Source organism: Vitis vinifera, chromosome 15, assembly GCF_030704535.1.
Source record: "Vitis vinifera cultivar Pinot Noir 40024 chromosome 15, ASM3070453v1".
NCBI lineage: Eukaryota > Viridiplantae > Streptophyta > Magnoliopsida > Vitales > Vitaceae > Vitis > Vitis vinifera.
The window spans coordinates 23,028,337-23,054,562 of NC_081819.1; the positions used below are offsets into that span (position 1 = coordinate 23,028,337).

Consider the following 26,226-nt stretch of genomic DNA (forward strand, 5'->3'; position numbering starts at 1 on the left):
TATTGCTGTAGATGGTAATTTGGAGTCATTGGATGAGTTTCAAACAAAAATAATATACTCTAACAAAATGGATAAAATGAATTTCTTATCAAAATAATTCTCAAATTAGAACATCTCAATCATCCACTTAGCTTGAGATTTTTCCTTTTTCTTTTACATAAAAAAAACCACGGGTAGTGAATACACTCTTTAAATTCATCATTAATACGATAGCCATCAACTCTGCTTTTAAGCTATTATCAAAGTTGGTAACTATAATTTTATTCATTTATTCTTTAAATGATCAAAGTCGTAAGTAATTATCAACTACGTTGGAATTATTGGGTTGTGAAATTTTTTGTTCAAATAAATCATTTTTGCTCAAAAAACGCTATTGGGTGATGTTGTCCCATGAATAAAGAATCGATCCATGGCTCCTCTTTTACAAAACCATTCTCATCTGACACACAAAAGTTCTAAAAGGGAAATATTACTCAGACCCCTCATTTATTGAGCCTGCAGGCCAGCGTTCAAAGTATAAACTAGTTCACATCATTGCTGGCAACAACTTACTCCAGCAATAAGCTAGTTTATGACGGCAGGATGCGTGATAGAGCCGCACACAGCATGGGTTGAATGTCTTGGACTTGGATCATCGGGGGATCAACACCCGAAGATTTGAATTCCGATGGTGAGTCCATAGGGCTCAACCGGTATAAACGAAACCCAAGTAACTGATTCAACAAGTCCATGAATGAATATTTGACCTCCCTCTTCCACTCCGTCCGGAAGAGTAACTAATATCAATTCAATCACGTTTTCATGTTCCAATTGAACACTTTCTATTTTTTATTATTCTCAAATCAAAGGAGAAGATGTCATTGAAAGTAAAAGATATGAATCCCAGTTATCAGTTGGAACTTCAATAAACGTTTGGAACTATAAGAAGAAATTTATTTTGATTCAATTTTTATCTTCTAATCCATCGAATTCTATATTTTTAAAAGATATTCTGGTATTTGCATTTCGTGTATTTCATAATTGCTTGATGTTGGATGGGTTTATCTATATACTATTAAAGTAATTTATTGTTATTGGATTATAATCAAACTAATTTTTAAATCCGTCTAAAAATTTTAAATATATTTTTGCACTTCCAACCCAACTGGATCTTAAATAGCTTCAAATAATCAATTAAGATTAAGGCCAAAATGGGCTTACATCCAACCCATCATTGAAATTGAATCAAACTAACCTTCATCAAGCTTGGTTTAGTTATTAGGAGAATCAAGTATTCATTCATGGAAAAGATCACCATTTGTGTATAAAATCATGATCTACAAATCTTGGAGACTTCAAGTTCAACGATTAGTGGGTGTCTCCTAAAGAACCTGGAAAGAGTACGAGAATGTGGGCATGGCCAGCAAGTGGGCATCATGGAGCTTTGACCAAAACTTGAAGATACCAGGAGTGAAAAAGAGTAAAACAAACCAATAAAAACAAAGATTCTAATGTTATTCTGCAAAGAAAAGGCCAGAAACTTGTTCCATCTTCAGCCTAAATGCAAGGGCCACTTCAAACTAGGGCCATACTATCGAAAGAACAGAAAAGATGAAAGTGACATAAATGGGATTTCTCGAAACTAGGATAAGTGCGAGCAAATAGTACCAAGCCAGCCTATGTTACCAAAAGAAAGAGGTAAACTGTAAACTGGACCCAGCATCCATCTGGGATTTTATAAAACCATTGGAGATAGCTCCCAATGTTGGTCCTGTTAATATGTTTCAGGGCTACGAAACTCCATAAAACATAAGAGAGACATTCCAAGGGGAAAATGCATTCAGAGTCAAAGAGACGGCCTTCCGCATTTGATACCTTAGTTTTTTAGTGCATCCTCAAAAGCAGAGCTAGAGACTTTCTTCTACAGGCAGCTTTGTGAACCCTGGAGAACAGGCAACTTCTTATATTACATATTTCAATTCTATTTAATGCACGAATTGAAAATAGTATGCTCGGACTGAATTTCAGAAAGGTAGAATCTGGTCAAACAAACCCAAATCTCAAAGTAACCATGTAATAAATTCCACCTATTATTTATGAAAAACCAAATTCATTCAGAATAACAATATGATCTATGGTCTCCGTCTCTTTCAGTAACATGCAAAACTCCTGATTTTTTTATTTTTTTTATTTTTAAAAAATTATTCCCCAAATTATACTACAAATGCTTATTATCACTCCATGAAATTTCAAATATAGCATCCAATTTATTCCACAGTTTTGAATTAGTCACAATTGTGTAAAATGAAACATTTGAAGCAGCATCGAACCTTTAATTCAGCAGAGTCAAGGGGAGACTCACATGCAAGTTGCTTCTGATTTGACAGTAGCTGTCACAGTTCATCAACACAAATAAAAGCATATTTTATGCAGATATGCACACATGATTTTCCTCAAAGGAAAATATAGATTATGACATGCAAGGTTTGCTATAATATAAAAAGAAAAGATGCAAATAATTCAAAGAATCAAACCAGACAGTAACACCATATAATAACTACGGATAAATCACACCAATTCTTAAACAAACTGCAAGAATATCCATTTGCAAGACCATGGCATAACAACTGCCAAGAAAAGAGACTAATTAACAGGAGAAACCCAAGGATATCAGGCATGCTAAGGTTATAATGTTCAGTGAAAAACATCCTTATCGAGCACAAAGTTTTAAAATAACCTGCCATGTATAGGCAGCAAAAATTTGCTACTAAGGACAAGAGTGATGGCTTCCAATGTACATAGCAAAGCTGTTACACTTGATTGTGACTCACCATAGTTGACCACAGCATGATATCAGCCACAAGTCACCGACAGTAAATAGCCTGATCTATATGCGGTGGAATTTGCTTTATTTCAGTCCCAAGTTCTTGCTCAATCCTATACCTGATGACAAAAGAAAAAAAAGGATATATGAATCCTCCATTAAAATTCTGAAAAGTTTAATCCAAAAGGAAAAGTTACATACAAGTTAAACCGGTCCTCATAGGTGATCAAATTCACAGCCAATCCAAGGTGCCCAAACCTTCCTGATCGACCAACCTGCATGTAAAATCCATTAGGACAGGAAAAAGAGGAAGAAAGAGAGAAAAAACAAAACAGAACTGTATTCAACATACTCTGTGCAGATATGTTTCTGAGTTCTTAGGAAAATCAAAATTAATAACAACATTGACGGCTTGGATATCTATCCCTCGTGTAAAGAGATCTGCAGATTCAGCCCAAGAAAAAAAAAGGAACATCTATAAACATATGGATATACATACATAAATATAATGAATATATCATTCACTGTCATGAATAGAGTTGACAACGGTTAGCTTTATAAACTAAGAAGGAAGTATGAAAAAACATACCAGTACAGACAAGATTTCTGCACGCTCCATTACGGAAGTCATGAAATACTCTATTGCGATGATCTTGCAGCATCTTTGCATGGATATAGAAGCAAGAATAGCCAAGTTCTGTAATCTTCTTGGCCAACAGTTCCACTCGATTCACCGAGTTGCAGAAAATGATGGATTGGTTGATTTGAAGCTGGAGATATGGACGCGCTTATAATTCATCAAATCGTATCCATAGTAGAGAAGGGGAAAGGGGAAAAACAAAAAACAAAAACAAAAAAAGAATTCTCCAGCTCAGGTCAAACCTTAGAGAAAAGAGTATTTAGGCAGTGAACTTTCTGTCTTTCTTCGACAAAAGCATAATATTGAGTAATACCCTTGAGAGTGAGCTCATCCATAAGGTTAATAATATAAGGTTTTTGGAGATATCTATCTTTAAAATCCTTAACAGTAACTGGAAAGGTAGCTGAAAAAAGCAAAATTTGACGATTCAAGGGCATAAAATGAATCAGTTGCTCTATCGAAGGTTGAAACTCTGGCGACAAAAGCTTATCAGCCTGGGAAACATTAAGCGCACACAATCAAATCCTTGCATGTTATAAGCTTAAAAAATAAAACAGATAAAAAAAAAATGACAACAGAAACAGATATGCATAAGGGCTTGGCCATGGAAGGTTCCTTGATTTTCAAAAAAAGAAAAAGAAAAAAAGAAACGGACATGCATAATTCCTTCTACTGGAAATTGAATCCACTTGTAATGTGATAACCATCCCAAATCATTTGAATTGTAACAAGAATAAATAATTAAGGAGTAAATTACAGTGGAGTAACCTGGGATTCTATTACTACAAAGTCAAATCCAGACTCTTTAAGACTATATTTGGTTCCTGGAAAGTACCAAGGAAAGAATAAAAGTGTAAAGGGAAATAATTTTCTCCTGTTTGGTTTCACTATGAAAAATATGAAAGAAAATAAAATATAATTAAATTAGTTAAAAATTTATGTATTTTTAAATTATTTAATATTTACAAGGAAGAAGAAAAGTAAAGTGACTTTGAAATAACATATAAAAATAATTTATTAACTTTAAATCTATTTTTTATTTCCTTCACTTTTTCTTTTCTTCTACTTTTCCTTTCAATTTTCTTTCCATCACATTTTCCCTCAAATTTTCCAAGAACCAAACATAGTTTAACTATCTAGCAACAGAAATTTTCCTCATATAGTTCTTTCAAGTGAAAGTTTAAAAAGTATACATCCAAACTACTGGTAGAATCAGCACATCCCAAAGGGAACTGCAACAGAACTGACACTTTCTCTAACAATTCAAGAATGAAATGTTATAAAATCTGAACTGTTTGAATATTTTTATCACCTCATGACTGTTTGACAACCAGAAAGCAAAGAAGATGAGCACCAGAAGATCATCATTCCACCATCCTAAATCACCATATTAAACTATTCTTTTAAGACCTTCCCTCATTTTCCCAAGACCCTTTCACAATCCAATTTTTCCTAATCATAAACTAGAAAAGTAAAACTGGAACTAAGATTACACAAAAATCATTGGATTAGATTAAATCTATAGGTACTTAGTATGATTAAGATATCAAATTTTTACCTCGTCCATAACAAGCATGGAACAATCTTTCAAAATGCACACACCCTTCTTCGAAAGATCTAGTATTCTTCCAGGAGTTCCTACAAGCAAATGAACTGGTTGATATAAACGCATGATATCATCTTTTAAGCTGGTGCCACCAGTGGTAACCATCACTTGGATTTTCAGATGTTTCCCAAGCTCCTTACACACTTGTGATGTTTGAAGAGCCAATTCTCGTGTTGGAACAAGTATAACAACTGAAAAAAAATTGCATGAATGCAATGAGTACATGAAAAAGACCCAAGCTAAGTATTCATCAACAGGAAGTGCAGATCTACACAGTGCTAGTGATGAAAGAGAATTTAACGACTTTCTAAAAGCTAGAACATGCGTTTAGACCAAATAGATGCAAGATTTACTAGGAATCACAAAAATTGTCTTGGACGATTAATGCATTAGCAGTGTGTTAGTTTGTCTCCCTCTCACCCATCCACCCACCCACACAAACACAACCCATCCAAGAGCCTCATTTAAAGGCAGATCCTCTATAGGACCCAAATACAATCCACTGGCAGGCAACCACGCCAATGTCAATGCCAATATTTCAATCTCCCTGAATAATCACTTTGCATATGCAATCTCACTGGTGCCATATTCACAATAGAGGAGTTGAGTCCATTTTTTTTTCTCCTTGCAGCAAAACATATTCATGCATACATCATTCCAATTCAATTTAGCTCCAGAAAGAATATCAGTTGCAATATAAGTGACAAGTATAGCATCTTAAGTTTTGAATGAAAAAGATGGTCTAGCTATATGCCTTTATGCTATGCTATCATATTGTGCAACAAAACCAACATTATATCCTCTATCTCTTATCTGAGCAGATAAATGCTAAGCACATAAAATCCAGTCAACAGGAGAAGATCAGACCTTGAATCACATTGTTATCTTGATCAATTTTTTCCAAGGCAGGAATGCAAAATGCTGCTGTTTTTCCAGTTCCATTTTTAGCTCTAGCAAGAATATCGCTTCCAGTTAGAGCAATTGGAATACTCTCTTCCTGAATGGGAGATGGTCTTTCAAATCCCTTCTCATATATGCCCATAAGCAGCTCACGTTTCAGAAAATAATCCTCAAATTCATTTCCCTTAGTGGCCGTTACATCCTGGAAAGGACAGTGAAAGAGTGAATCAGGACTGAGACAAATGTGAGATAAAATATGGCTACATTTCGAAAAGCCAGTTGGAATCCAGAAGTTAAAACATTGGACAACACCAATTATTATGCCTTGTCAATAAATATTAGTAAGAACAAGCAGCTACACAGAACTTAGAATTACCACTATAAACTAAGAATTGAGCGAATGAAAAAGATTCTCATTAATTATAGCCCATGTTTTAACCTCAGTCTAAAAAATAGAAATGGATACCTCCATCCATAGGCTGTACCTCAAAGCCCTTGGCCAACATCTTTAATTTTAAGAACAGTGAAATAGGAAAGTAATTCTTTGCCCTTAGCATTTGTATGCATAAGCCAAAGTTTGGGATATAGTTAACATTCTGTCAGAAATCAGATAGTAAATATAGGACACAAGCATAAACACGTGATTCTTAAGGAAATATGAATCACACAGAGTGATTGATTACATGCCAATAACAACATCATTCGCAAGCATACCTCTGTCCTGTAGCGTGTATCAGGTGGTGGTATCTTTAGCCGTGCCTTCCAATCTTGTGAACTAAAAAGAAAAAAAATGATAACAATTCAGACCACATGTAAACCAAGCAGCCATAACCACAGAACTCTCACATAAATCATCCACCAAGTATATGGAAAGTTAAAAAGACACACAAGTTAGATGTTCTGAAAGGAGTCGATTTTAACCAAAGAATGCCTGAAACTTTTCTGGGGAAATATCAGATCAACAAAATCACATTTGTGTGGTATCTTGGCTCCTACCTACTTCTGTATTTTTTTTTTTTGGTTGCAATCACTGAGACCATCTCAATCTCACCTCCCCTCCAGAATCAACCGTTATTTCTGAATTCACTGAAAACAAACATATCTAAGCAGTACTAAAAAGCATTTTCTCAAAATGACATCCATACAGACCTAAAATCTCCTACGCAATGAAGTGCAGTAAAAAAATGATTTGTAGACATGACAATTTATATTTAAAAGGCTCTAATATAACAAAGCTTCAGGTTTGCTTTCCTTTTTAGACTCTCTCACACTATTCCTTGCTTAGCTAGTTGCTCTCAATACTTCTCCATCTCTAGCATTTTCATGGATCCTTCTTATGACAATATGATCTCCCATCTCTTCAGATCCAAGTCTGATATCAGTTTTAGCAAGAGGACCTTCCTTTCATCAACCATAAGAAAACTCCTATACCATGGCTAAAAGTTTCATTTTGATGGTGAGCTCTCCATGAGCCCAAAAATGAAACCACCCTGAAATTGTAATGACAATGACCTTAAATTAAAAAGAAAAAGAAAAGGTTGGGAAAATGGAATCATTGTGGAATTGCAGCAAAGAGGAACTTAAATTTATAAGAAATAAAAGGTTGTAAAAAATGGAATCACTTTGGAATAACAGAAACAACCTCAAATCAAAGAGAAAATAAAAGGTTGCAGCATATGGAAAATATCCTCTTTTTTTATGGGTAAAGTAAGAGAACATTAAAAAAAAAAAAACCTATCAATGTGCTCTAAAGTACAAAAGAAGTATACAACAAACGCCTAAAGACGTCACCACAAGAAACGAGGGGAAACAAAAAACACCACCACCCTAAATAAGAGCCCAACCAATCAACAAATTCTACTAAGGAGGAAGGACCCAAAACTATAAACAACTTCGATCAAGCCTACAGATCATAGAGAAAAGAGTGTTTTAGCCCTTGAAAAGAATGCTCCTCATTTTCAAACGATCTATTGTTCATTTCCTGCCAAACTATTCAAAATAAGCAAAAGGCAACAACTCGCCACCTTTTTTTCGTTTTTTACCCACAAAAGAGTCATGTCATCCTAATAACATCTCTCCGACCAAAGAGGGAAGCACCTAAGACATGCTAAATAGGGAAAATAGTAAATGTCATAAAATCCCTATCTTTGTTCATGAATAAGGATATGATGAATGAATTTTTCCTCTAAATGACAAAGGAAACATTTGTTTGTCAAATACCACCCTCTTTTCTGTGAATGATCTAAGGTTAAACATTTTTCCATGTAGTCTCCCAAATAGAAAAACCCACCTTCGTCCGCACCCAAGAGTCCAAATAACACCTGTCAAAAAAGAAACTGAACTTCTTGGCTCCAAACCCCAATAAAGAGCTTTATTAGAAAATTTACCATTATTCAACTTTGTCCAAATCACCTTATCTTCCTCTAACATAGGACAAACAAAAGTCTAACATACCACATCGACTGATTACCAACGTTGGTTAAGCCTTATATGTCAAGCTACCTCTACCCCCCATTAGCTTAAGCTTTTGGGAGTGCATATGGTTTAGCATCATTTGGTATCAGAGTGAGGTTTGGCCTAGCTCACCCCGTGCTTGTTGACATGAACATCAATAATTGAGTGGGGGTGTTTGACATAAACCGAAAGTCCAATGTCCCACATCAACTGACTACCAACATTGGTTAGCCCTCATATGTGGGATTACCTCTAACCCCCATTAGCTTAAGCTTTCAGGAGTGTACATCATCTCGCATCGTCCTCTTCCCTACACACCCTCCTCCCTTGCAATCTTGTAAAGAAACTTCCCACAATTTCCACCTCCCAATCATTAAGAAGCTTAGAGAAGCAAGGACCCAACAACCCCTAGAGAAGCAAGGACCTAACAACCCCCTTCATCTAATAGGTTCCAAACATTTACCACTCATGCCTCCTTTGAAACAACAATAGTAAATAAAGAGGGAAAAGTACTACATAACAGTTTGTCACCATACCACATCCTTCCAAAATCTCACCCTTGGTCCATTACCCATTGAGAAGGCAACTCTACTAGTCAATAGATCCCAATCCTTCCTAATGGTTTTCCATACCCTACCCCATACTCTTCTCTCACTTCACAAGAGTGCCGCCCTCCTTCTTCACCATACTTTCAACTTATAACTGGTTTCCAAAAAGCTCCCCTATCCTTAGCATGGCGCTAACTCTATTTACAAAGAAAGGCTTGTTAAGTGCCACGAGATTCCTAATTCCTAGGCCACCCTTACTTTTATCTGAACAAACAATAGCCCACCATACTAAATGATGATTCCGCTCAAAAATCCCCTCCTCATGAGAAATCCCTTCGAATTTGCTCCAACCTCAACCTAATTGCCCTTGGAATACAAAACAAATACATAAAATATATAGGCATACTAGATAAAGTGTTTTGAATCAGGGTAAGCCTCCCACCTTTGGAGATATAGTCTTTTCCACATAGCTAGTCTTTTGTGAAACTTCTCCTCCACTCCATCCCACACCCCCACAGACTTAAAAGGAGACAACACAACAATAAAATGGAGAGTGAAAAAAAAGACGACATAATGGATATATGGATACTAATGAACCCACCAACACACTAAGAGAATAATTTGAAACCCAAGTGAAGGAACAAACATGCACTAAAATTGGCATAACATTGACAAAAGGCTTTATAATGTAGAAAATTTAATAAATGATCAATGACAGAATGTAAATATAAACAGACATCATATAAAATACAAGGACAGAATTTTTTTTCTTCCAGTTATTATATCATTGTAAATCACAATTATGAACAAAAATTAATTAAAAGTTATCAGGATACAATCTTCAAAACAAAAGGCATATATATGAAAGATCATCCGCATTTTTTCTTTATAAGTCGATCATCTGATATAGACAACAGTAATCTGCCAAACCCTCATATTTAATACCACATCCTTTAATTTAATCTTTTCAGGAAATAATGCATTATTATCAGAAATAAAAACATTTCAGCCAAACTGCTCTCAACCTACTGGAGGTTACTGATTTTAGCAGAGATGCCTCTCTTGCATAAGTTGATGGAGATTCAGTTGAGGAGAAAGCTATGTTGGCATCGTTAACCAAAGAAAAATCTTTCTTGATATTTATTAAAAAAACATTCCTAAAAATACCCTTACCCCCTTCTCCCATTTCACTCATCTTTGTATCTATCTAGAAGACATGAACAGAACACTCCTCTCCAAACTTCTTGTTTGGTAAACAAAGCCCCTCTCTTTCTCCCATAGAGGTAGTGAAAGATATGATAGAAATCCCATACATATGGAAGAACTCATAAATCTCAAACCCTTACCATCTTCTCTCTCTTTCTTCAATCCCCAACACCACCACTCTCTCTTTCCCTCCCTAAATTCCAACCACTCTCTCTTTCTCTCCCAAAATTCCAATCTTTGTAAAATCCTGTCTATTTAACTCCACCAAATTATCAACTTCAATTGAACCTGAGTTCGTATACCCTTTTTTTCTTGATTTTCCAACTGAGTTACCTTCACATTTTCAGGTGCTGGGAAAAGTCACTCTTTGGTACTTGGAGAAAAGGTTTCTAGATCTTGGCGAAGGGATTGGTTTGGTGGTGATTGGACATGTGAGAGAAACAAATGGACCTGAAGCCATTGAAGCTCAGAACCAGTTTTTATAATAGAGAAGATGAGAGATTTAATTGGGTGTTTCACATCGACAGAAGATCAGAAACTCCTTGCTGATCAACATTTAAACAGTGAAAATGGAACATGAAGATGGCTTGAAGATAATTGGCTCGGCCATTAGACCTTTCACCTGGTCATGATCCTTGCTTAAACTTGCCGGCATTATTCTTTAAGAGAGAACCTTTCACCCTGTCATGATCCTTGCCTAAACTTGCCTATGTTATTGTTTGTGTGTGTGTGTGTGTGTGTGTGTGTGTGTGTGTGTGTGTGTGTGTGTGTGTGAGAGAGAGAGAGAGAGAGAGAGAGATGCACTCGATTGGAATAGGTATTTAAAAATACTGTTTAAGATTAGAGGTATAATGATCATTTGCTCATAATGCAGATGTAAGTTTCTTCCTATCACTGAAATAACCATCAGCTAACATTAGGGAGGTATCTACTAAAATTAATAACCGACAAAGGAGGTCAACAATGTTCTATAAACAGGAGGTAGCCTCAGGAAAGGTTAGAAACCTTAAGGGAGGTGAATAAAATTTTTCTATAGTAGTTTCTTGAGTGGGGGGAGGTTTTTGTTGATTGGTTGGATGCTCACAGGGGGAGAGGGTGGTAGTTTGTAGTTCCCTCTTTTTTTTGGCTGCGCCTTGTGGTGACTAGTGTATACATCCTGTGTACTTTGATGTGCTCTTTTTGGCACTATTTATATATTATATTCATGTTATTTACCTATCTAACAAAAAATCATAAATATTTACATATACATGTTTTAGAATACTAATAAGGTAAATATTGCATACAACATAGGAAAGAAAAGCATAGTTGGCAACTTGTAAATTGTGTCATGTGTCAGTTTTCAATTTTTTTTTTATTTTTTATTTAATAGGTACATGGAGATTGTATTAATTTTAAAAAGTATTCACAACATAAACAAAGTCATCAAAAAACCAGAAGGTGCGAATACAAAAAAACAAGCAACCACACTCTACGAAGTGCCCAACCAATCCACAAAATCTAACAGTTACATAGAACCATCCCCAATGTACAATCTAACCCAATCCCAAAAAAAAAGATATAAAAAATAACTTTTAATTGTTTGATCCAAGCTTTCACAACCTCAAAGGCCCTCCTATTTCTCACCCTCCAAATGGACCGAAATGGGCATAAAGGAGCAAAATCATGCATCATGCATCCTAAAGGGCCATGTGCCATAATTTTTTTAAACATATTGGAAAAGAACAAGAATATGTAAACATACATGAAACACATATACATTAAAAGATTCAAGTAAGAACAATAATCGATCTATAGCTAATAATAAGGGAAAAAGAGGCAAATATTGAGATTCACTAACATCAAACATATGTAAACACAAAAAATAAGAAACTTCATGAAATCAACAAAACAAAATTTTCTAGACTTCTTATATTTTTAGTTCTAAATTCTACTTAGTTCCCTCTAATAAAAAAAAAAAAACATTCTATATAGCTCCCTAAAAATACTAGTCCAAGGCCCAACAAGTCACCAAGCAATATACTAGGAAAAAAACTGAGTTTTACAAGCATATTAAGTAAACACTTTTACCCATCAAAAAACACTTTATGAAAGGACAGTGAAATGTTGAAATTTCTTTAATCCAAATTCATCATTATTCATCTTCCCACTAGGCAAACCCCATAGCCAAAAAACTTCCTTACCCCTTCAAAATGGAATAAAACTCACAAAAATAAAAACTAATATTAAGCAAAAGCTTCCTTCTACATTCATCATGGGCCATGGCCCTCTAGGTTAATTTCCAAATAAGCTAAATACCATGTGTTTCTTTTTCCATATGGCTCGCAACAAATTGAAGATTGTCATCCCCTAGATCAACTTCTTCCCTTTGCACGCCCTCTAACTTTAGTTGAGGCTAACTTGTTCTTTTTCCATGTGTTTCTTTTGTTCTTTCTTTTTGGTCTAAGGCTAAGTTGTTTATAGTTGACTACCCTTTAACTATAGTTAATTTTATTGATTGGTTGCGCTCTAATTAAGGTTGTTTTTTGGGCCATCTAGGTTCTTTTTTGCCTTATTGGAGGTGGGTGTATAGGTATTGTATACCTTGAATCGCCTTTTTGGGGTCTCTTTTATATATGAATTTTTCTTTACCTATCAAAAAAAAAAAAAAACTTCTTCCCTTTGCACGCAAAACTCTCATGCCACCCCAAAAACACCTCCTTGGCAGAATAGGTAAGGACTCAAGAGACACTAAACAATAGAACACTAAACCTCATGAACTAAGATCTACAAGATCCTCTTTGTTTGCACATGAAACACTAATTACCCAATGCTCATCCATAACTAATAACCTAACCTGTCGTAAGAACTCTCTCCCATACCAGCTAGCAAGCAAAGAAAGCCACCTTGAAGGCACCTTTGAACATCAGTCATACTCGAGCTTTAGTATTCAAAGAGTAGCTCTGACAATTCTTATTCAATTTTCTGACGCAAGATCTTTCTATCTTCTTTACCCTTTGTGACCCATTTTAATTTATAAAAAAGAAGAAGAAAAAAAGGTAAAGAATAATTATTTATAGCAAAAGTAAAAGAACAAAAGGTGCTTATGGAAAAAAAGGTTTAAATTTTAATTTTCTTAAAACCTATCAGAAATAGGAAGTGCATATATTGTAGCAATAATGTATTGTAGCGTATATCATTATTTATGTGAGATAAACTTGAGATGCAATACATATTGGAAATGTGAATAACTTAACATTGAAAATTGCTTCTTATCAAATTTATCGTACCGTTTTATTGGTAAAGTTTTTAGATAAATGAATAAAAGTACCTTATTTTAACACTAGAATTTCTAGTTTTATATTTTTAGAGAATATTTTGAATTAATAACCATGAATATAGCTTAAAACAAACTTAACATTAAGAGAATGAATAGACCCTTGGGGCCTAGCTCAAGTGGTAAAGGGTTGGGAGTGTTTGAGGGAGGTTTTAGGTTCAAGTCCCAATGGGAACAAAAATTTGCCAATCAAAAAAGAAAAAAGAATTAAGAGAATGAACATAAATCATCCAATTGTTGATTTAAGTGTTGATTCTCCATAAGCTATAATAACTTTCCGTCTATGTCATATTTCTAGCTAGAAATTTACCATTAAAGAAATGATGGTGTTGTGGCGAAGTTGTGGCAGGATTCTAATGAGAAGGGTGGCTGGAATCCTAACTTCCCAATGTCTCTAAATGATTAGGAGATTATTATTGTAGAGCGCTTTTTGGCAAGACTTCAAGATAAAGTGGTAGAATAGGATAAAGAGGATAAAGTGTGTTGGGTTGAAACGAAGAGTGAGACTTTCTCTGTTAAATCACTTTATGCTAGCCTAGAGACAAGAATTGTAGTGCAATTCCTATCTAGTGTGGTGTGGAATGCGTGGGTTCCACCTAAGGTGAGCTTTTTTGCATGGGAGGCGACTTGGGGAAAAACTTTGACTCTCGACCAGCTTTAAAGGAGGGGGTGGTCTTTGGCCAATCGTTGTTTCCTATGTCTGTCTCACGAGGAGTCAATTGATCACATCCTTTTGCATTGTGGCAAGGCAAGAGTGTTGTGGGAGCTATTATTCTCTCTCTTCAAAGTTTATTGGGTGATGCAGTCCACTGTTAGAGAGATTCTATCAGGCTAGCATGGTTCCTTTGTTGGAAGAAAGCGGAAAAAAGTTTGAAGGGTGGCACCTTTATGCATCTTCTGGACAATTTGGAAAGAGAGAAATAGAATATCTTTTGAGAATGTGGAACTCTCAATCCAAAGGTTGAAATACTTGTTTTTGTGTAACTTGTTAACTTGGACCAAACTATTTATAAGTGAAAGATTGATGCCCATAGTTGATTTCATTAATTGGTTGGGTCAGTTTGAGGAAGGGATTAGCTTTTTGTTTTCTCTTCCTTTTTTTAATGCTTTTTGGTTGTCATCGTATACATCGTGTGTACTTTGGTGCATCCTTTTTGGCACTTTTTAATACAAATCTTATTCACTGATAAAAAAAATAAAAAATAAAATGATGGTGTTTAGGGAGGGCAATATTCAAGGGTTGATGGTGATGTTTAGGTAAGTAATAACCTATTAGGAAACTCCACAAAGTTTTCTCGGGACCCATGTGCCTTTCTTTTGCTAGATGGATGAAGGATTAGGTTATGATTGGATGTTCAATATGAGAATAAGAGTTTGTAGGTTCAAGTTTCCATCCGTTAGGCTCTAACAATTAGTAAGGAAAGCATGAGATCTAGCTCAAGTGGTAGGAGGTTAGGGTGGGGTATGCAAGGTTTTAGGTTCAAGTCTTAATACGGGACCAAAAGAGAAAAAAGGATACCTATCAAAAAAATAAAAGAAAGGAGGTGTGGGTTGTTGACACATGATGCATGGAGGTAGCCCCCACGCATTGGAACCCAAATTTGAGGTCCCATGATTGACCACTAAAGAAGTTATAGTTGCTTCTTAGCCTGCATTTATTTATTTATTTCATAGGCTTCACAACTTGCATTTCTAAATATTGCATGAAAAAGGGGGGATGCTACTATTGGGCAAAGGACTTCCCAGCCTCTCTATTTAGCACCCTCACCTATGTCCTTGATTTTCCACCCATGTCGACTATGTGGGATTCATGAGCGCTTTCCAAGGTTTATTCCTTTGTATGAGAAGCAGAAAGGCAAAGAAGTCATACTCTTGTAAAATGGTCTCAGTTATGCATGAAACATAAGGAGTGAATGACACTAGTAGTTTCTGTAAAAATATCGTATGTTGGGAGTTCCTTGGATCTTGTCACACTTTATTAAGTCCCTTTTCTTATCTTTGTAAAGGAATTTTGTGGAAATGAAAAAAGGAAAGTTTGGAGAACCACTCAAAGTAAAGGAACCAAAGAGTCTCAAGATGCCCTTCGTGAGGAAGAGTTTCTTCCCCTGATTTTGTTGTCAAGTGTGATAAGAATGTCTTAGGTGGGCTTGTTGTTTGCCGAATTATTTTGGCCCTTCACATCTTGTATGCTAGGGCTTACCCCCTTTTGGTTTGTAATATACATTGTTTTTACCTATCAAAAAATGGTTTTCCTAAAGGAACAAAACCATTAGGGTTATCTTACAAATTTTTTATTTTTTACATTAAAACCATTTCCTCATATAAGGTTGTTTGTTCAATCACACATGCATGTAGGAGGAATGATATCGTCCCAAAATTACCACATGCCCCAACCCTATCAAGATGGATTAGGAGGCACCGTTTTAAGGTACCATCATGTTTGGGAAAGGAAAATACAACCCAACTAGTAGGATTAGTTCCAAGATAGCCCCATGTAAAATGACCTTTTTTCCAATCAAACCATTTGCATTTCTCTTTGTGCATCCATTCAATGAATTTTTTTCTCTTTAAAAAAAAAAAAAAGAAAAAAGTGTCTTTGAATAGTATGCTATTAGAGCAATCTATGTGAGCAAAGTAGTTAAAAGTTTCACTTCCACCAAATCTTAGAAGGTTCATCTTCTCCAATTCCAAGAACCCAAACTAGGGCATGAGAAGATCTTAACAAATGAAAAACTTATTTTCCATGCTTTTTGAAGGCCAATGCACCATTTCCACCTAGTGAGAAAAGACAAGGGCTATCCTCCTCCGCCATTGTTGCCACCTCCTCCTTTGGTTTCAAGAGTTCCACCAAATCTTAGTAAGTTTTCTTCTCCAATACAAGAAGATAAACAAGGCTACAAGAAAATTTTGAATAATACAAAAAAATTGTTTTCATGCTTCTTAGGGATTACTGCTTTGTCTCTCCCTTGCTGGAAAAGACGTGTAATCCTTGTCTCCTCTTCCTCCTGCTCTTGCATGCGTTCTTTTTGCCCACGTTGATCCCATCCTATTGTGATTAATTCTCTTGCCCCATACCATATTGATTTTTTTTTTTCCCTGTTGTTTTTGGGAGTGGGGGATGGGGTGCCCATTCCATACCCACTTTATAATCAGTCCCACACACAAGATTTCCCTTGCCATGGACAAGTATAAGCAAAGAAGTTACTTTAAGCAATAAAATTCATACATAACACTTTGACATAGGATATCTTCTTAAATGACATAGGATATCTTCCATGTAAGGAAAAAAAAAAAAATTGAACTCATGGGAATATCTTTTCTTTGCTTATTAAAAAAAAGGATATTGAGCCCATGGGAAGATATTTTTTGTTTCCTTTAACATCAATTTGCTTTCTCTTATCAAAGCAAAAAAAATCAAATAAATAAATTTTCTAACTTGATTCCAAAACTACACAAATTACTTGCCATTTTCCCACAAGACTTAGTACCTAAACAAGGTATGGAACATTTACAACAACAAACTCTAGTTCAAATTAAAATAATTTAAGATAGTAGAATTTAACGAAAACATGTACATCCATATTCAAATGAAGGAATCACACTGCTCCAGGTTACCAACTAATCCACCACAACAAAACCATGCTAAATTACCGAATACAAAAACAGCAGTCTGTTTGGAAGTGGGAATGGGAACTATAGGAATTTAAACAACAGATGAAAAAAAAATGAAATGAAAAAATGAGGCAAGGAAATATCAAATATGCCAATAGAAAAAAAAAATCATCCTTTAACAAAGAAAGTAGGGACAGTAAAATAAACTGTGGCTTTTAAAATTCATTCACTCTAAATCTTTTCATTTTTCCAAGGAAGTTAACTCTATTTGCTACGAGGGTGCACTTGACACATGCAATAATTTCACTATTTCTATAGAGGTAGAGAAAATATTTTATTTGATTGACATGTGGAGAAAACTCGGTAGCTCATAAAAGTGTTTTACACAATTAACCTAACAATGGGTGTAGTTATAGATTTTTTTTCCTGTCTTATGGAGACTAGATTTAAAATTAATACCACAACCACATTTAAACTAGGAGACTGGTTCCATTTGTATAGTAGCATAGAATTCCTTCTAAATGCTCATTCACATGTAAGATTTTACAAGTTCCTTAGACGACCTGTTTGATTTCTTTTTTTTTTTTTCTTTTCAATTTTATAAGCAGCAGTACAATCTAAGATTACTTTTAGTTAGTTTATAAATTAGATTCATCATCAAAAGACACTAGAAGACAGAAAAAGATCAATGGTTACTCTTTGTGGTTTATGCAAGTCCCCAATCATCCACGAGAGTTCTGAAAACCTAATTTCTCATTCCAAATAAGGCACATGGACTTACACTCTACAACGGGAATTAGTAAAGAAGAAGCAATTTCTCTTGTTTGGCCATGATATGAAATAGGACGGAGACAAATCTGATAAGAATTAGGGGAATACACATTGGGCAAGGTTCAAGAGCAGACGAAAAATTTATTGCCATAAAATTGTATTTTTTTTCTCTTCCCTTTTTTTTTGCTCTCATTTCCTCTCATTCCCACCGGCATTTGGTTAAGAAATCAAAAACTTTTAATCTTATGTTCCATACTAATTTGCTTTTGGAGAAAGAAAAAAAAAGGAAAGAAAATCTCAACTAGTGAAGCCAAATTTTGTTCAACTGGATGAAGAAATTAGGTCCGTCAGGTCCTCAACAACTTAAAATTCAAAATTCAAACCTTAATTTCTTCTCTTCCCATAAAATTTTCTCACCAACCAAACAAACAATTCACATTTTTGGCATTTTCCCTTCATTTCTTCCATTCTTTCCCAAACTTACACCCCCCCTTCTTTCCAAATCCTCAATTCGAAACAAACCCTAAATTCCTCGAAACAAGCATAGAAACACATAAAACCCAAAACACACAAAATTTCACCTCGAATCGACGGCCTCCGACTGCACAGTCTTCTCCACTTCATCCACAGCCGAATCAGCCCCTGCCTGATTCCTCCTCAACCACTGCTGCTGATTCTGCTGCTGAAACTGCTGGTAACTCTGCCCTACATTCCTTTGAACGTACTGTTGCTGGTTAGGGTTCCGATACTGAAAATTAGGATTGGGGCCGCTAGGGTTTCCGGTCCCCATTCCGCCGCCACGGCCACCACCGTGTATGCCGGGTGGGTACCTTCCTCGCGCATGCATCGAATCAAAGCCCTGAGGTCCAACACAGAGCTTCTCGTATTGGGAGATTCTCTAGGGTTTCGCGGTGGGTAGATGGTTGGTTGGATCGTAATTTCGGACCAAAATGAAGGGCAACAAAAGAGCCACTGTTGTTTTTTGAGTCTGCTGAAAGATTCGGATTTGACGAGAGACGAAATGAAGGCGAATGAATTTCTGAGGCCCGTAAGGGGTCGTTTCGGAATAAAAAATTTCTTAGGGTTTAAATAAAAATAAAATTATTGTTTCAGTTTTGGTAAGTGGCCCTTAGTGTTTTGTATATTATTTAGAGCCCTTCTCCTGCCCCTTTCGGCTTTCACCTTTTTCCCCCCTCTTTTCAAACTTTTTTTTGCTTTTTAATTTATCCGGGGCAAATTACAAAAATAAATATTGTCAAGGGAAATATTAATTTGACATAGTTTTTACTGGGCATGAACTAAACATAATTAAATCAACTCCATTTTCAATTATTTTAAAAAATAAGAGAAATATTCATTTGAAATTTTAAATTATTAATAAAAAGATGCATTTAATCTCAACCAGGAAAGTGAATTAAATTAACTTAATAAACACCCTCGATGATGGAGATAAAGAATAATAACCAAGATTGAACCAAAGACAAATAAAATTTCATAAATTTTATATTTATTTAAAAAATTATATATATATATATATATATATATATATATATATTATTTTCTCCTTAGTAGAGATTCCTCATCGTGGAGGATAAAACTAGAACTGAGTAATGAATTTATATATGAATGATGGAGATAACACATTTTATATTCCTATTTGTCATTAATTGATTTAACCCCTAAACTTTATTTTTTTTCAAATACTACTCTTAATTCATGTTTAAATATCAAATATATTATTTTTGTCAAAATTTGATAAAAAAAAAAGCTCATTTATGCTGAAAAAAAAGTCAATTAAAATAGATTTTAAAAATAAAATAAATTTTTTATTTAATATTATATATAATTGAAGCAGGACTAAATCGTAACTCAACCTTTCATAATCCATTTATTTTTATCCAAACCAATTCTAATAGGAGTGACACGGACCATATCTATAAAAGCATGTCCCATTGTAATAGGATATAAATTATGTTTTCTCTCAAAATAAAAAATAAAAATTATAGCACATATACCACATGTATCAATTAAGAAGTGATCTTGGTAATAAAATTTTAATCAATACCACTTCTATTATTTCATTAAAAACATTTTTAAAAAAGAGTTACAATTGTTTAAATGAATAAATAAATAAAGAAATTTTATATTAATTTTGGTAATATTTTATGTAAAAAAATATATATATATGAAAAAGGTACCCATCAAATGACTATTTAGTAGTCACTTTTAAGTCATCCCTAAATTTGTAAAAATTTGTTTAATATTTAAATTTTTGTAAAAACAAACACTTTCAAATATTATAAACTACTTTTAACTCCCTCTAAATCACTCATAAATGAATTCTTTGGCAATTTAGGGAGTGAATTTACATTATAATATTTAATAAAATTATTTATAAACTCATTGTACTTCAATGGTTATAAATTCTTTATGATCTTAATTTGCTTTACTTTTATAAAAATTATACATTAATTAAAAAATTAAAAATAATCAGTTGATAGTGACCTGGGTGGAAGAGGTGTATGTGGGTCTATGCGAGACTTGCCTCATTTTCAAATAAATGATTGTTTTTGTGCCTATTAAAAAGATAAAATAAAAGTGTGGACCCGCATTTCGGGTCATGCGTTTCTCATTTGATGGCGAAATCTATTTTTATTTTGAAAAATGATTTTATTGATTAAAAAAAATGACTTGGAGTCGCTACTTATTTTTGTTTTATTTTAAAAGGGTAAACAAAATAAATAAATAAATAAATAAACCTTAAGTGTGACTCCTTATTTTGGAAAAGGTGATCTACGAAAAACCAAATCGGGTTCGAGGATCAGGTTACTTATCGGAAAGGTACAGTAAAAACCGTAGCACCCCTTTAAGTCTTTAAAGTTGGGTCTCTACTAATAAAATTGAAACAATCATGGCAATGGATGAGTAAATCAATGAATACCCATAATAAATCATGCACATGTGAGAATCGGGACATGCATAGACAACGACTAGAGGGAAAATGGGTACATACCTGGGCAACGAGCCACCATGCGCTATCAATAGAGAGGATTAATGCACAATTTAAGAATAATCTCATGCATGTCAGAGAGTAGGATAAATCAATCATGTATGATAATCAAATCAAACAATCAATCAATCATAAAGTCACCCATGTTGGGCCCCCACCAAAACCAGTTTATTTTGCATAAATTAATGTCACCGATTTCATTATTCTGGAATTATGAAAAATTCATTCATGCTTATTAAAATCAAGAGGAGTAAAAGATCATTTGAAAACCAGAGCGGAATTAAAATTATTTGAGAGAAAATTGAATTTTTGAAATTTATTTAAAAAATTGGAATCTCGAAGATTACTGGAAATTGGAGTTTTAGAGTTTATTTGAATATCAGACTTTTAAAGATTAAATGTGAGAATGAGAATTTTAGAAATTAAATTTAAACGAGATTGAAATTTTGAAAATGATTTCAGAGTTCGGGATTTTAAATGAGTGGATAAGTGGATGAGTAAATAAGTAAATGAATGGAATAATAACGACGGTGAAATAATAAAGATTAGGTAAATAATTGTGAAATATGGAATTTTTAGAGATTGGAGATTAAACTTAGAGATTGGAAATTTAAGAATTTATTTAGAGATGAGATATTTGATATATGAATAACTGAATAAATAAATGGATGAGATAACATTAATAACGATAATAATCATTAAACAGCGGTATATGAACGGTGGAGCTTTTGAGATTGGAAATTAGATTTGGAAGTCGGGTTCTGAAGAATTAAACTTTAACGATTAGAATAAATAAATAAACATGGAATAATAATGTTAATTAACGAAAATATTATTTAAACGAATAAAGAGTGAGTAGTGAAATTTTTTAGATTGAAAATTAAATTAGGACGTTGGATTTTTGAAGAATTGGACTTTAAATAAATAAATATGAGATAATAATTCTAATTAACGAAAATAACATTTAGATGAATAGTGGATTTTTTAGGATTGAAAATTAAATTAGGATATTGGATTTTTGAAGGATTAGACTTTAAATAAATAGATAGATGTGGGATAATAATTCTAATTGACGAAAATAACATTTAAACGAATGGTGGAATTTTTAGGATTGAAAATTAAATCAGGACATGAGATTTTCGAAGGATTAGACTTTAAATAAATAAATAAATATGAGATAATAATTATAATTAATGAAAATAACATTTAGACAAATAGTAGAATTTTTAGAATTAAAAAATTAAATTAGGGCATTGGATTTTTGAAGGATTAGACTTTAATGAATGAGATTTTTAAAAGAGGATAAATAAATACATACGAAATAATAATAATAATTAACAAACATGATATTTAAACAAATAAAATTGGACAGTGGAAATTTTGAGATTGAAGATTAAATTAGAACCTTGGATTTTTTAAGGATTGGACTTTAAATAAATAAATAAATATGAGATAATAATTCTAATGAACGAAAATAACATTTAGACGAATAGTGAAATTTTTAGAATTGAAAATTAAATTAGGACATTGGATTTTTGAAGAATTAGACTTTAAATAAATAAGTAAATATGAGATACTAATTCTAATTGACGAAAATAACATTTAAACGAATAGTGTAATTTTTAGGATTGAAAATTAAATCAGGACATTTGATTTTTGAAGGATTAGACTTTAAACAAATAGATAAATATGAAATAATAATTCTAATTGACGAAAATAGCATTTAAACGAATAGTGTAATTTTTAGGATTGAAAATTAAATCAGGACATTGGATTTTTGAAGGATTAGACTTTAAACAAATAGATAAATATGAGATAATAATTCTAATTAACGAAAATAAAATTTAGACAAATAGTAGAATTTTTAGAATTGAAAAATTAAATTAGAGCATTTGATTTTTGAAGAATTAGACTTTAAATAAATAAATAAATATGGGATAATAATTCTAATTAACGAAAATAACATTTAGACGAATAGTGGAATTTTTAGGATTGAAAATTAAATTTGATGATTGAGATTTTTAACCAAATGAGAGCAAATAGCAAAGTTTTTGAGATTGAAAAACTAAATTTGAAAGTCGGATTTTTTAAGAATTGTACTTTAATAATTGAGATTTTTTTAAAAGGATTAAATAAATAAATATGGAATAATGTTATTTATTAATCAAAATGATATTTGAACGGGTGAAAGTGAATAGTGAGATTTTGAGGTTGAAAATTAAATTTGGGAGTCAAATTTTTGAAGAATTGTTTAAAGACGAAATCTTAAAACAAATAAATAAAATGATAAATAGAATAATAATAATAATAATAATAACAAAAATAATGATGACTAAAAAAAAGTGAGAATTGAGATTTTGGAAGTTAAATGAAGATGGGATTTTCAAATAAAATGAAATAAAGTAAAATAAAATAATTTGATAAATGGAAAATTGAAGATTAAATCTAAGAAAACAGAATTTTGAAGAATTATTTGAAAGTGAAATTTTTGAAGATTTGATTTGAGAGGAAATGGAGTCTTGAAAATTTGTTTGAAAGTGGCACTTTAAGAAGACTAAATTCAAAACCGTGGAATTATATTAGGGGATTAAATTTAATTAAATTTAAAAATTTTGAATCTTGGAGAACTAGACTTAAAATTAAAACCTTAGAAAATTACTTCAAGAATGGAAATTTGGAAAATTGAATTTTTTTTATATTTTAAAAAACGAAGTTTAGGTAAATTGAATTTTCGAGAACCAAAGTTTTATAAATTGAATTTAAAATTAAATTTTAAGAAAACACTTCGAAAATGGTGTTTTATATAATTAAAATTTAAAAATGAATTTTGAAAGGTTATTTAAGGATAAAAACCCTTTTTTTCTTTTAGAAAATATGTAAAGAAATAAATAAATATAATAATATTACTAGCAAAAATGATAATTAAACAAATCAATTAGTAAATCCCAAGCCATAAAACGGATACTCTTTGGTTCCACTTGTAAAAAAAAGTATTAGGTTTTCCTCCAACAAGGTCCAACCACTATTGACTACTAAAGCCCAAGCCATCTCCTATCTCTTCTTGGGCTTTTCATCTGGTCCTGCCCACTAAAGCCCAAGCCATTTTTTTTTATCTCTTCTTGGGCCTTTTATCTGGGTCATGCCCATTAAAGCCCAAACCTTTTTTTTTTGTCTCTTCTTGGGCCTATTACTCATGTTCCTCTTCAACCACTTCTTCTTCTTGTCACCAGCAGCAGCGTCTTCCTTGGGAAGCTTTTTCCCGGCCTTTAGCTTCTTCTATACTGGCTTCTTCTCTGCCTTTGGCGCCATGGGAACGAACATTAGAGAGAATAAAACACTAGGAGAGGGAAAAGCCTGGATGACATGGATGTTGTGTCTCGCGAGTTGCATGCATACGAAAGAGAGTGAGATGATGTTTGAAAGGAAAAGGCTATGAGAAAAACGGCTTGGCATCGGAATGAGGGGAGTCCATGGGTATGTGATCCCTGTGGAAGTATTTCTCCAGCAAAGACCAACAAGACTCCAAGTTTTACTCCAGAAAATCAGTCTGCCATCCTGTTTCCGGCCAAGCTTCCTCCTCTAATTCAGAGAACCCCCCCTCGGAAGCTCTCAACAGCAGCCTCCTAAAAAAAAACTCCCCTCAGTTCCCTCCTCTTCCCCTCATTTTCTATCTTCCGCAGCAAGCCATTACCAGCTCCACTGTTCCTCCATCAGCCAGCATAGCTTCTTTTCACCCACCCTCATCGCCAACCATCCCCTCTTGCTGCACATTCAATGTAGCTCGTCCCTACTGAAAGGGGTCCCCCCCCTACCCTACTTCAAAAAATCTAAAAGCTTCCCCACCTCGCGGGTGGTCATGGAATCCCTTTTGTTTCAAGTCATAAAAATAATAATAATAGGGTAGTAGCAACAAGCTATTAACACCTGGCTTGCAAAGAGGGGTTTACAAAAAGGTTAGGAAAAAAAGAAAGAAAAAAGATAAGGTGATGACTCAGCACTTTCCAAAATAATATTATCATAAACTTTTTTAGCATGATTGAGGCTTTAACACAAAGAAATAATAATAGTTTAATTTTAAAATAAGATTAGGTTATATTTGGTTTCAAGGAAATCTAAGAAAACGACTAAAAAATGATAAATAAAATAATTTTCTTATATTTTGGTTAAAAAAAAGGAAAATATAAGAAAAATATGAAAAAAAAAATATTAAAAGATTTTCTTTCTTATTTTTCTTAAATAAAGGTAGAGAATTTTTGAAAAAAATGAATAAATTATTACTAATTTTTTTTTTCTCCAAATTTTCCCTGAAAAACCAATAAATTATCAATAATTTAATATATATATATATTATAATTTTTAAATTTATTTTCCTTTCAAATTTATTTCATAAACCATACATAGTTCTTTTACTCAATATTCAATTCATTGAAATTTTAAAAGAAAATATAAGAAAAATAAAAAATAAAAAATAAATTTGAAGGTAATAATTTATTTTTACATGTTTTCTTAAATTTAACTTACTTATTTTTCTTTTTATATAAAGATTATATAAATTTTAGACTAATTTGAATTATACGTTATTTTCTTTTATATTTTTCATTATAAATCAAATATTAAAAAAAATTATTTTTTTACTATTTTTATATTTATTTTCTTTGCCTCGTATTTTTTTAAAATTGCATGGTCTCGGCCATAGGAACTGAAACATAGTTTTAATGTTAGTTCCTTAAGGTTTGAGGGGGGAAACAAGAGCAAAAAAAAGTTAAAAAAAAAAAAGTTATAATTTTTTATTTAATTATCTATAAAAAGTATTTGAGGAAAAAAATATTAAATTCTTTCCTTGAACCTCTTAACATTTTTCCCCGTCTCGGCATCCAAACACATCCAAAACATAAATGCCAACACTTTTTCTTTAAGGTCCATCAAGGACCTAGGAATTTTTGGTAGGGACGTTAGTAGAAAATTATACGCTATAATTATTATGATAAATTTTTAATATAATTAATATAATTATTATAATCATTATAATCAGTTTTAAATACAATTAATCGTACATCATTATCATTAATAAATTAATTAACTTTAGATATTAAACATTATAAATAACCAAAATGCGTTACTTTTATAAACTGTTTTAAACTTTATTAATTTTTTTTATAAAAAACAGTCAAATAAATTTGTCAAAAAATTTTTAAAAAATAAATAGTAACAATTTTCATTAAAATTTATAAAAATTTAAAAGTTATTATTCATATTATCTCTTATAATTAAAATTAAATATGAATTATTTAAATAAAACTATTAAGAGTGTGCTTGGTTCTTACTTTAGAAAGTATTTTTACCATTTATAATATTTGAAA

At 32.8% G+C, this 26,226-nt stretch overlaps 1 protein-coding gene across 2 annotated transcripts; it reads right to left on the reverse strand.

The window, feature by feature from the left end:
* Window positions 1-1,473: 1,473 nt before the first annotated feature.
* LOC100251721 (DEAD-box ATP-dependent RNA helicase 8-like) lies at window positions 1,474-18,918 on the reverse strand. Of its 2 annotated transcripts, XM_002270343.5 has the most exons (10): window positions 18,438-18,891; window positions 6,664-6,724; window positions 5,917-6,151; window positions 5,002-5,240; window positions 3,686-3,937; window positions 3,393-3,573; window positions 3,156-3,244; window positions 3,005-3,078; window positions 2,811-2,922; window positions 1,474-1,921 (listed from the first exon to the last, which is right to left on the reverse strand). In XM_002270343.5, the coding sequence occupies exons 1-9, from the start codon at window positions 18,701-18,703 to the stop codon at window positions 2,844-2,846; spliced, it is 1,476 nt and encodes a 491-aa protein (XP_002270379.1). In that variant the 5' UTR covers window positions 18,704-18,891; the 3' UTR covers window positions 1,474-1,921; window positions 2,811-2,843. The 2 variants fall into 2 exon arrangements, with proteins under 2 accessions (XP_002270379.1, XP_059598929.1); XM_059742946.1 differs by having other exon boundaries at window positions 1,474-2,922; window positions 18,438-18,918.
* Between the last annotated feature and the right edge of the window lie 7,308 nt (window positions 18,919-26,226).